Consider the following 12,443-nt stretch of genomic DNA (forward strand, 5'->3'; position numbering starts at 1 on the left):
AGAGGTAACATTGAAGGAGATGCATTTGACTTTTGGAGGGGCTGTAAGTTAATACATTAATCTAAAGATGGAATTTTGTTTTTTACTTTTGAATGTTTTTCACTCACATTGATTATAATTTCTCATAATTTTTTAAGTATGCTGATTGCTTGCTTATGGGGTTGGTGATTTGAATGTGCTTCAACTATATAAAATCATACCATTTTTGGCAAAAGTTAACTTTTCCCCCTGCCTTCCCTTATCCCGCAAATGGAAGATCAGGGAGACAAGGGAGTTAAATTTATCCTGTGTTCTCAGGCCCTAAGAGTCCTGCACAGGCTGATGAGCAGCTGTGAACAAGATGCTTAGCATAACTGTGATTTGTGTGTCTCCCTGAAGAGCACTTGCCTCTGGCATAAACAACACATACTAGCGTGGAGTGTGTTTACAATGCTTGCCTCTGTGCAGAGAGAAAGAGTTGTAACTATCAGTGTCTGTTGTGGCAGGTGGACATAATCTGTGCCTGAGCACTGCATATACATTTGTGATTTGAGCCTTTCTGGCTCAAATGAAGGATTTGATCCTTCATTTTTTGTCGGACACCTGTGTGTCAGATACGAATTTATCTTATTCATTTCATGCCAGGTGAAATAGGAGCACACATATAGGAGAGGGATATATTTTAATCTTGTTTTTGCCAAATTTAAATGTACTAAGACTGATGTGGTCATGTTTTTGTTTTATTTCTGTTTTTCTGCATTTGTATAGATTGTGGTTTTTGTGGCCTGATGATAATCTAAGGAATAAGAGAAGCAAGAACAAGTGTGGCTGTCTTGGTGGTTGTCGATTCTTCGGTGGCACGTTAACAGGGCTAGATTTTTTCAAACTTGAGGAACTAACACCTTCAAGCAGCTCTGCTTTCTCAAGCACAAGTGCAGAATCAGATATGTTTTATGGGCAGTCTTTACTGCAACCAGGAGAATGGATAATTACTAAGGAGATTCCTAAAATTTTAGATGGTGAGAACATATTGTACTGTAATTTTACTCTGTTTTGCCCAAAAGTATAATTTCTTAACTGTGCAATAGTATTTATGGGTTTTCAGATTCTGACTAGTGTGTAATACATGCTGTATAAGAGATCTTGTAGTGGTATGGACCCTGCTAAGACCAGACAGTAGCTTGAAGGTAGTGAGCAAGCTTTCATATGCTCAATTCCTATATTAACGTGCAACTCCTTTCTGAGTAAAAAAAAAGCTTGTAAATGTGCATCTGTTCCACTTATATAGAAAGCAGTCTACCAAGGCGATCTGATGTTTTGCTGCTATATTTCATTAATTTTTGTTAATACAACACACTAGTAGGTGTATGTTTTAAAATTGGGGTTTTTATTTAATGAGGGGTGTTTTTTTTATAATGGGCAGGGAAGAGACCACTGAGGTTGTTTTAACAGATGTTTAATTTCTTGTTTGCTGATCCTAGGTAAAGCAAATGGTGTGAAACGAAAAGATTGGGATTGCAGATCTATGGGTATAGAAATAGAAAGAAAATCACAACATCTAAGCCTACAAGTGCCGTTGCGTTCCCACAGCTCCTCGTCGTCTTCAGAGGAAACAAGCAGTTCAAGTGCTGCACTCCCCTTGCTTGCAGGTGAGAAGGACAGCCCATCATCAACTGCTGAGGATCACTTGGGACAGAAAGAGTTCTTGCCTGGTGCAAAACGGGAAGACGTTCATGGAAGGTTAGTACCCTCTGTTGAGGCAGAAGTGTAATTGACTCTTGAACATATTGTGACAGAAAACCCTCTTACTTAGTAATTTCTAAAGTGATGATTATTTTGTAATGGTACTGCTGAAAATGCATTTTGTAGTTTGAATGTGAATTTCAGTCCCTAATAGGGGCTGATTACTTGATCTGAGTAGGAAATCTAGCATATAGGACAACAGCACCTGCTGTTTGTTTTCATATGCTCTATATGTAAACAAGTGGACTAACAAGTGGCAGAATTGAGTGTATAATCAACATGATGAAAATAATTGCAATGGTAATAGAAAGTGATGGACTCACTGAAGTGTAGGAAACTTCTGTAATGTGAGAAGAGAAGCAATGATAATAAGTAAGCAAATTAACCTTTAATTTTTGTTTCCAGTGTCACAGCTGAGGGTGCAGAGGGCAGCCCTGCCTCCCCTGGCAACCAGGAAAGGCCTGTTGGTCAATCTCCCCTGAGGTCTCCACTGAAACGTCAAGCATCTGTGTGCTCCACCCGCCTTGGGAGCACCAAGAGCCTCACTGCAGCCTTCTACGGAGACAAGCAGCCGGTTCCCGTTGGTGTGCAGTTCAGTAGTGATGTGTCTCGCAGTGATGAGAATGTCTTGGACTCCCCAAAGCAGAGGAGGAGCTTTGGTTCTTTTCCATATACTCCATCAGCAGACTCAAACTCATTTCACCAGTATCGTTCAATGGATTCCAGTATGTCAATGGCTGATAGTGAAGCCTATTTTTCCGCAGCAGAAGACTTTGAGCCAATAAGTAGCGATGAAGGTCCAGGAACTTACCCAGGGAGGAAGAGGAGAAAAAAGCAAGCTCAGAAAACTGAGTATAGTAGAGGGTCTATTTATCACAGTGTGGAAGGGCCCTTGACAAGCACAATCCATGGAGAAATTAGTCAAGATATTAAAACATTGCCAATTAAGACACATCCTTCACAGGCTTCATTTGTTTCAGCTCTAGGAGGAGAAGATGAGCATGTTGAGAACATATATGTGATAGAATCTGAGAAGACTGTGGAAAGTGAGCAAATAACTTCCCAGCAGCCTGTAATGGCATGTTACCAAAATTATCTTACGCAGTTCCAGGTGATCAACTGGTCCGTAAAGCATCCAACTAACAAAAGAACTTCAAAATCCTCATTACATCGCCCTTTAGACCTTGACACGCCAACCAGCGAAGAAAGCTCATCATCTTTTGAGCAACTTTCTGTCCCCACTTTTAAGGTATGGAAGATGGAGGAAGAAGGAGTAGAGAAAGAAATACAAAACAAGCTCAAATTGGTTAATTACACCTGTTGTATAAATAAAACTATGAGAATCTTGAAACTTCTTTGCTTTTAGTTAAGGAATACTTTCAATTTCTGACTTCGATTGTGGACTATGTGGCTGGGAGGTTGTGGAAAAGAAAATGTGGAAATAGAGTTCGGTGATTATGATGTGCGTTTTGAGTTGTGAGTGTTGTACTTCATGCTGCCTGTTGAATGATATGCAGGTGAAGGACATTTATGTGAGTTTTGTTTCAAGTGTTGCACAGGACTTCAGTAGCAGTACAGTTAATGCTGATAAAGCATAATCTAGGCTGTAAATGCTTTATTTCAAAGTAAAATTGAAACTTTTAGCAAATGATTCTAAAAATATTCTGGGTTTTTTTCTCATGATGGATGTGATAGGAGCACACATGCCTATGCAAGGAACTGAAATGAAATACATGAAAAAGAATGGAAATTATATAAAATAGGTGCTAAGCTCTGGAATTTAATTTATCACTTTGCAGCAAAAGTTTTGTGCTCATGCAAGCCAATTAGTACTTGTCTTTTTCTTTTAAAGCAGTTAGTCACTAGTTATATCTGTAAAAACTTGGTTTGAAAAAGGCCCCTAGGAGTTTCTGGATACTATATTGAAGTATTTGCATATGTGGGATCCTTTTAAGAAAACATCTGTAAGAAGAATCTTTATTTGAAGATTCCTTGGTTATTTTTTCATATCTAGAAGGAATGTAATACATTTCTTTGCACTTTTATCTTAGATTGTTAAACAGGGTCTCACAGCTAATTCGTTACTGGACAGAGGCATGCAGCTTACAGGATCAACATCTAAGTAAGTTGAACACTACATAAGATAGGATTTTCTTGATGCTGTCATGAAATATTTAGACTTTTGCTAGCCCTTTGGGAATTAGATTTGAAGCAGTAGTTTTCACTACAGGTGTACTTTAGAACAGTATTCTATTACAAAGTGTTGGGGGTTTGGTAAAAAAAAAAAAGTGAAAGCATGATATGATTTTACTTATATGTTTTTGAGATCATGAATTGCAACTTAATTTCAATTCATTTAGCAAATCTTTGTCAGGTTGCTAAAAGCTGGAGTCTAGGGAAAGATCTTGCCTTGGGATTATGTTGTGTGCTTGCTAAGGCAGGTAGTAAAAGAAACCTGCCATCCTATGCATTTTATTAAGAATTCAAATGATGTCAGGACACTTTTGTATTTCTTTTACAAACCTAGATTTTATTTTATTGTTTTACTTTAGCACACCTTACACTCCTTTGGATAAGAAGTCTGCGGAAAATACAGATGATGAAACAATAACAGAAGAATGGACATTGGATCACCCTGTCTTCCAGACACGGACAACAGCAATAGTAGAAGTAAAAGGAACTGTAGATGTGGTTCTGACTCCTCTCGTAGCAGAAGCACTAGATAGGTAATTAATTTTACTTTTACTACTGCAGTGTTAATCAAGTATGCTAAAAATTACCTAAAATGAAAGCTGTTATGTTTAGCAAAGGCTGACGTAAAAGGCCATGAAGAATGTTATGCTGACATGAGAGATGCCTTTTATGTGTGTCAGTGCTTAATTTTTTTCACTGTAGTGTTAATGAAACATTATTTGTGGTGTGTCATGTGAAACTGGAAGTTTAAATGGCCTGTGTGGGCTTATTTCCTCTCACAGGTATATAGAAGCAATGGTGCATTGTGCTAGCTCACGACACCCAGCAGCAATCGTTGATGATCTGCACTGCAAAGTTCTTCGAGATGCTGTGCAGAACAGCAAAACAAGCTTCTCTGAAAATGTAAGAAGGGGAGCAAGAAAAACATGCAGATTTGAAAGAATATTTTTTCCTATGTTTTCCATCAAAATAGTTGTAATTAAATTAAGTGTTTTGGGATGTAGTAGCTAAATGCTATATTAATGTTGAATAAGTAATTCTTTTTTAGCTTGTGCCTAATGTACATACTTTTTTATAATCAACTGTTATATACTGTCTTTCAGTGACTAGAAATCTCTCTTGTAAAGTTTTTCCAATTTGGATGGTCTAGGCAGTAGCCACAGTAGTTTTCATGAGATCATACATCTGTTCTTAGAAATTATTATAACTGATAAGTATTATACTCTTATCAGCAATATATCATTTATTATTTTACAGTGGTTAGGGAGATAATCTCAGTGAGACTGAGGAAAATTCAAACTAAGCTGTGAAAGTGCATGTGAGTTGGTTGTTTTTGCAGTTCATCTGATACCATAAAAAATTAATTTGGTTGAAAAGAACTGTATGGTAGTTCTACGGAACTGTGAGTTCTTTCTGTCCAATTCAATGACCATATCTGTGTTTTGTTATTTCTTAAATCATCACAGAATCATAGAATGGTAAGGGATGGAAGGGACCTTTAGAGATCATCTAGTCCAATCCTCCTGCCAAAGCAGGTTCACCTAGATCAGGTCGCACAGGAACACGTCCAGGCGGGTTTTGAAGAACTCCAGAGGAGGAGTGTCCAACACTGTCCCTGGGTAGCCTGTACTAGGGCTCCCTCACCCTCACAGACAGTTGTGTGTATAAAATATAAATATATATATATAAATAATATTCGGAATTTCATCTGAAATCTGATAATTAGTTTATTGCAGAATGGCATTGCTACTGTGATGAATCTAGACCTATTGTAAGTGCTACAGTCCTTGTCCTGAATCACTTGCTGCTTCAGTGCTAATGAACTATCCTGTTACTCTTTAGATTAAGATCTCTGAGTTTCAGTGAGAATAATATTTTTCCCCCCCTTTCAAGTTGTCTTCGAAACAGGATATTAGAGGAACAAAAATAGACACTACCACTACAGGAACAACAAACCAGGGACCAGCACAGACCAATCTCTCACTTAAGCAAGATAATGTGACAATTAAAGGTCTTCAGGCCAACGTCACTGTACCAAAGGTAACAACTTTTTGTTTGCATTATTAGTAGGTGTGTACCTCACAAATTACCCTTATGTTGCATCCCTGTTAGTTCCCAAAAAGCTTAAGTGAAGTTATATATTTGTGCTAGATAACTAGTATTTTGAACAAGATAGACTGTTTCAGAGCTGTCTGGTTTTATTATGGTTGGTATGCAAGTGAAGTAACAACCACTACAGGAATAACTGACTGCCATATGTTTCAAATACATTTTTACATCTTCTGGATGGGAAGGTTTTATTTTTTCATTTTACTGAGAATTCTAAGACATGATTTTATCAGAAATTAGTGATATGTACTTCAAGTAAGATGTTTTTCTAAATTTCTTTATTCTTTGGGGAAATTTTACATATAGGTGAACCTGTGTTTACTACAAGCATCTGTTGATGAATCCCCAGGAGTTTCTTCCAGCAAAACTGTGACTCATGTTTCATTAGTAGCTTTGTGTTTTGACAGAATTGCTATGCAAGTTCGTATGAATAGGTAAGAATAAAACATGACTATATTTTTTGCTTTTTCTTTTTAAGTCGATCAAATGAGTTACAGCGATGCCAATATTTTGCTGTTCTGAAGAGAGTTTGAAAAAGTTGTCATGACCAAGTTAAGCAATAAAACGTGTCTTCTGTGTTGTGTGAATTAGCATCGGATATCTAGTTAGAATTACAGTTTCTTTAAGTGGAGAAAAACTTCTGGAATAATTTTGTAACTTCAATTGTAACTCTTTTTTATGTCATGCAAGATAAAATTGAATTTTTCAGTCTTTTCCTACCAAATTGTATGTATTTTCTAATAGTCTACATAGAATTCTTTTTAAGACTGCTATACCAATTTTAAGTAAAAATAATCAATATATCTATCTGAGATTTACTTGATTGATTTTTCTCTGTTATATTCAAAGAGGTATAGTTGAGGAGACTTCCAACAGTGCAGAAACTGGGAGGAATTCTGTCACGTTTGATCGTTACATACAAACCAGTAAAATGCAGCCCCAGTCTTCTGGCTCACTGAGATCCAATGCTGGAGCAGAAAAAGGAAAAGAAATTGCTGCTAAACTGAACATTCATCGCGTTCATGGACAGCTTAGAGGCCTTGATACGACAGGTAAGACGTCTTTTAAATTATGGAAATACCAGTTTTCATAGAAGGTTGTAGTTGGCCTCAATCTAGTGGTTGGGTTGTAGGTTTTTGTAATCTACACAGATAAAAAGATACTTGACGCTAGAGATTTTGCAGGTTCTCTAAAGGGAAGTTTAGATTAGTTACTCCAAATTATTTGCTGTTATTCTAAACTACTAGGTTTAAATGCAGGCAGAATGAAAACTATTAAGACGAACTTCTAAGCAGTTTGTGTGGCAAATGGCTTGTGTTTTAAATATTGACATTCACTGGTAAAATTTCAGACTTGGGCTCCCTTCCTCCCAGTTGATCTCATTTCAGGTACCATTTTTGGACTCCTGATGCAGGAAATGAATTATTCTGGTTTGCTTTCTTATTTATTTCTAACAGTTTCTATAGTTTGTAACGGTGCCTATTGTACTGATAATTTCAGCATGACAAGCTGTAGAGTTTTAACTATAGCAACTATAAAAACTGAGAATGATATCTACAAGAAGGAACTGTCTCCCTTCTTTTTTGTGGTAAGGAAATTCCTTCAAAAGTCTGTGAAATAAATTCAGCTACTATAACTTCTCACTCCAGAAAAAAGATGAATGATGGAAAAGATGACAAAGAGTACAGGCAATTTTTGTTAAAACTGATTCAATTTTAATGGGATGTATACTAGTTAGTGCCATTTTTTACTCTGTATCATAAGGAATAGGCATCTTTAGGACATGAAGAAGGACTCTTTGAAGCAAGTATGATTAAAACCCGCTCAATAAACTGAAAAACCCCAAGACCCCCTGTGCTGTGCAAAATGAGTGAGCAGATGAAATTGGAGGAAAACAAAACAGAAAGAGAGCATTAAAACGGTTAAGTCCATTTTTGTTTGGTTATAGGTAGGTCCTTAGCAGTAGTGTCCTGTGTTAGGTATGCTGCAGACATTCAAGAAAGTCAAGTAATTTTTTAATTCTAACTAGGAAAACTCATCATCTTCTGTTTAAAAGGCTTGGAAAATGTTTTTCTAGGGATCTTAGTATTTCATATATACTTGAAAAGTGATTGCAGTTTTAAGTTGGGGGCAGACAGTGAGGATTGAAGGGGATATAAATTGACTCAGTGTAGTTCTTTTGCTCAGATCTCTGACACTCAGCTCTTGGTGAATTAATAGGCAATAGGCATAAAATTATTTAAGAAGTTGCTTGAGAAATGTCACTATAAGAAAGGATTTACATTTAAGCTACATCCTAACATCAAAGTAATCAAGGTGACCTAGAAACCTTCTGGATCTTAGACAGCAAAGACCATAATGAATTTAACAACTGCTTGAGTCTGTATTTTCATAGAAATCATTGAGACTTAGTGCTTTACATCTTCCCAGCATATACAGACATGCATCCAACCAAGAAGCAGTCTTTGAATTAAAATTAGAGCTTTATTTCTAAATATCCTTTGAGTATGCTATAGTTAATACCAAATGTACTTCTACTGAAACATATTCAAGAGCACTATCACTGTCATTTGTTGCTATGAAGCTGTAGGTATTTTTGGAGTGGTTTTTTTTGGTAATTTCAGACCAATTGCCAGTTTCAGATAAAAAAGAGCTTCTTTGTACCGATGTCTTTGGAACCATAGCTCTACAAAAAGATGATGCAGCACATGTGTTAGAAAGGAATCTCTTGAAGCTCTAACTTCATGTTGCTTGATCCTTGTTTTTTGCACACTTAAAATTGATTCAACCCATATTAGGAACAAGGCTTTTCTTCTTCTTTCTATGCTTCATTTTTCTTGTTCATGCTTTTTCTTTCTCATTCTCCTCCTGTTTGAGGAATGTTACACTCCCAAAACACTGTAAACTAGACAGCTGTTTGAAGATGTAAAGTTTTTAATTTTGTAACAGTGTGATAAATATACTTATTTTTGCAGACATTGGAACTTGTGCAATAACAGCTATTCCTTTTGGGAAATCAAAAGTTCTTTTTACTTTGGAAGAGTTGGATGAGTTTGCTTTTGTGGATGAAACAGATCAACAAGCTGTTCCAGACGTAACTCGAATTGGTCCCAGTCAAGAGAAGTGGGGCTGGATAATGTTTGAGTGTGGAATTGAAAATTTAACTATAAAAGGTAAAGCTTATGTAGGCTTTATCTTGTATTATGATTATACTATCAGTCTTCTAGTTTAGCAATTATTTCATTACAAATTACTGACTGTAGGTGATACTAAATAGTATGTCTGTTGTAAATAAATTATGTCACATAGTAGATTATACAAAAAAGGCACTTTTAGCCATCAATACCACTTGTAACAGTGTTTGAAATAATTCTGTATAAACTGACCTCAGCAGTTTCTGAACCGAAAGTGAAGGCAGAAATTAATACTTTCAATGATCACTTAAAGTAGTCATACCTGTAGTAAGTGTCTGCATATAGGGACAGAGTTTTGATTTGGGAGGGTAAAGCTAGCTTCAAAAAGAAATAAAACCCCAGTTTATGTGTATTTTCTGTCATCTAAGTTATTTTTTTTCAATGAATACTGTTTAGAAAATCTTCATGTAAGTACTCATTGTCTGCTTAGAACAAACAACCAGAGCCTCTACAGCTAGCTATTAAATTGTTAAAGAATTGTAGTGATAAATTGTTATTTAAAGTGGTAATGCATTTTGTTTAGAAAAAATCATATGTATTTCTCTACTTAAGTGCAGGTCTTTTCTATAGGACATAACTTATAGGTGATTATGCATGACAAACATCTTTGGTATGTGTACTTTTATAGGAGGAAGACAATCTGGGGCAGTATTGTATAGTGCATTTGGAGTCATGAGTAAATCAAGAGATACAGAGAGAGGTGGATTACTTGCATCAAATAACTCCTCAGATTCTCCGACTGGTAGTGGTTATAATACTGATGTGTCTGATGATAATCTGCCTTGTGATAGAATAAGCCCCTCTTCAGATATTAATGGAAATTCAGTTTCAGATGAGCAGGTATGTACATACTATGTAGAAATGATTTGCCCTGGGTTGTTTTGTGTTAATTTTTTTTAAGTGATGAATGATTATAAGGAGAGAGAATTTAACATATGTCTTATTAGGCCAACTGCATTGATACTGTCTACGTGCACACTAACCTTTCAGCTTTTTACAAGGTCTTTTGGTATTGGATTGAGAGAATTGATGTTTTGCATGAATGCATATGCAGCTATTTCTTAGGAGCAATGCACAGTATGGTATGTTACTGCCTCTTGGTGTAATCACTTTGATGATTTCACTTTTGACTTTCTGTTTTCTTTTTTAAGGATGAAGGGGTTGAATCTGATGATCTAAAAAAAGATATACCCTTGATGCCTCCTCCTCCTGACTCTTGCAGCATGAAGTTAACAATCAAAGAAATTTGGTTTAGTTTTGCAGCCCCCACCAATGTGCGTTCTCCAGCTCATATATTTTCAAGGTATAATTTTACCTGATGTGAAAGAAAGAAAATGACAGTTCTGCTTGATTAAATTGTAGTTGTATTTGGTAGATTCTGAATATAGTATCAATAATTTTTGAAGCTTCTCTGGAAGTAAAAATTTGGGGTTTTACATGTTATGTCAGTAATTCACTCTTGCTTCCATTTTTTTGGTTGCCTTTTACGTGGAAGTGTTGCTTGAAAATTTTTAATTAGGTATGATTAAAAGAAAAAAACCCCAAACTTTAAACATCAAAAAACTTATAGTCAGACTGAAATGTATGAAGGAGAAAGGCATGGGAAAGTATTTGTTTTGATGAGGAATGATGCTAGAGAAAAGAACCACTCAGTGCTTTTGGTATTCAGCCTAGTGCTTAGCCATGATCTTACTGCCATTACACTATCAAGTTCAAGATAATTCTAAGACAGTTTTCGTATTATCTTACATAACAAGCCAAATATTCTAATCTGTCAACTGTTCACACTTAGTATAGAGCTATAAATTAGAAAATATTCCGTGTGCTTTTCCTAATATTCTTGCCCCAACCCTTCAGCAAAAGTCTTTCATGATGTAGTTGTAACAGTTAATGTGGGATTCTGTCAGCAATGATCAATTCGGACTGTATGATTTCAGTAGGGAATAGAAAAGGTAAAAGAAGGAAGTAGCGGTAGCAAGAATGGATGCAATCATGAGTGTGTGAGTGAGCAAAACAAAACCTGCCTTAGGTATTTTTTGGTAATTTTTGTTTTCTGGACAGTAAGTCTACATTCGTTGCTTTGTAACTTTTTTCTGTTGTATTGTAACGTTTCAATGTCATTCATTATATCATTAGGAAATCTTGATAATTGTTGCTGCTGCATGTGAATACCCAACTCTTGATTTTTCTCAATAGGCAGCTGAACCTCCTGAGCACTGCAACACCTGCAGTTGGTGCTTGGCTTGTTCCCATTGACCAAGTGAAATCATCATTAAATAAACTAGAAACTGAGGGAACCCTGCGAATCTGTGCTGTTATGGGTTGCATTATGACAGAAGCTTTAGAGGTAAATGACCTTTATAAAATTAAGAGACATATCAGAACAGAGCAGTGTAACATGTAGTATTTACTTGTTTGAGATTCTGCATATTTTCACTGACAAACTTATGGCCTTTAAGGCTTTACTTACTTAAAGGCTCTTATGAGCCTTTACTTCTGGAATTGGTCATGAGAATTTGCTATCTCTGCTTTTTGTGCACATTCTGAGTTTCAAAGGAAAAAAAATGGAGGTATTATTACTGAGGAAGTCTTGCATTTCTTACAGGGGTGCACCTCCAGGTAAAATCTGGATATTCTGCCTTTTGGCAGGGAAGATAATATTTTATGTGAAATAACTATGAAAATATGTTGAATTGTGTAATATTCAGGATATCTTTCAGGAGAAAATGCGAATTTCTGTTTTCCTGTAATGTACTGAATCCTTGCCTTTATTGGATCAGTTAGAGGAAGGGAGGACAAACGTAATGAGGGTGAAACATTGTAGCAAGAAGCACAAAATAAACTTTTTTGATGGAAAACTAGGATTGGTTGAGCTTTTATGACAAATTGGGTTATTACAATGATTTGCTAAGGAGCTTTCTTCTGTGTGGGCCATTTTCTGCTTTTCGTTTACTTGGCACCATCTAGTGGGAAGCTTTTGAAGTGATAGTCATTGTTGAGATGTGTCTTGCACTGTAAGATTGCCAAGCTTAGAGTTGGGTTAGTTTTCTGCTGTACTCAAAAATCATCCTTTGCAGCAGTCTCTTATTGCCACCTCCTTTCCTAGTTCTTTTCCTCCCGTTTTTCTAGTGTTCAATCAAAATAGAGAAGTGCCTGTTTTCTTTAACTAGGAATAAAGATTTTCCTTGAAAATCTCTGCTAGCTGTGCATGGATGTCTGTTAGTC

At 36.2% G+C, this 12,443-nt stretch overlaps 1 protein-coding gene across 11 annotated transcripts in view; it reads left to right on the plus strand.

The window, feature by feature from the left end:
* Positions 1-12,443, plus strand: part of BLTP1 (bridge-like lipid transfer protein family member 1) — a 117,771-nt gene that overhangs the window by 50,649 nt on the left and 54,679 nt on the right. For all 11 annotated transcript variants that reach the window (XM_061994110.1, XM_061994111.1, XM_061994117.1 and 8 more), the window contains 13 exons: positions 748-998; positions 1,461-1,719; positions 2,128-2,971; positions 3,774-3,844; positions 4,275-4,448; positions 4,698-4,818; positions 5,809-5,955; positions 6,331-6,458; positions 6,874-7,076; positions 9,000-9,197; positions 9,847-10,058; positions 10,370-10,521; positions 11,415-11,565. In XM_061994110.1, coding sequence (XP_061850094.1) covers positions 748-998; positions 1,461-1,719; positions 2,128-2,971; positions 3,774-3,844; positions 4,275-4,448; positions 4,698-4,818; positions 5,809-5,955; positions 6,331-6,458; positions 6,874-7,076; positions 9,000-9,197; positions 9,847-10,058; positions 10,370-10,521; positions 11,415-11,565 — 2,911 coding nt within the window. The remainder of the gene's footprint in view (positions 1-747; positions 999-1,460; positions 1,720-2,127; positions 2,972-3,773; positions 3,845-4,274; positions 4,449-4,697; positions 4,819-5,808; positions 5,956-6,330; positions 6,459-6,873; positions 7,077-8,999; positions 9,198-9,846; positions 10,059-10,369; positions 10,522-11,414; positions 11,566-12,443) is intronic.

This window comes from Colius striatus, chromosome 3, assembly GCF_028858725.1.
Source record: "Colius striatus isolate bColStr4 chromosome 3, bColStr4.1.hap1, whole genome shotgun sequence".
In the NCBI taxonomy this organism is placed as follows: Eukaryota; Metazoa; Chordata; class Aves; order Coliiformes; family Coliidae; genus Colius; species Colius striatus.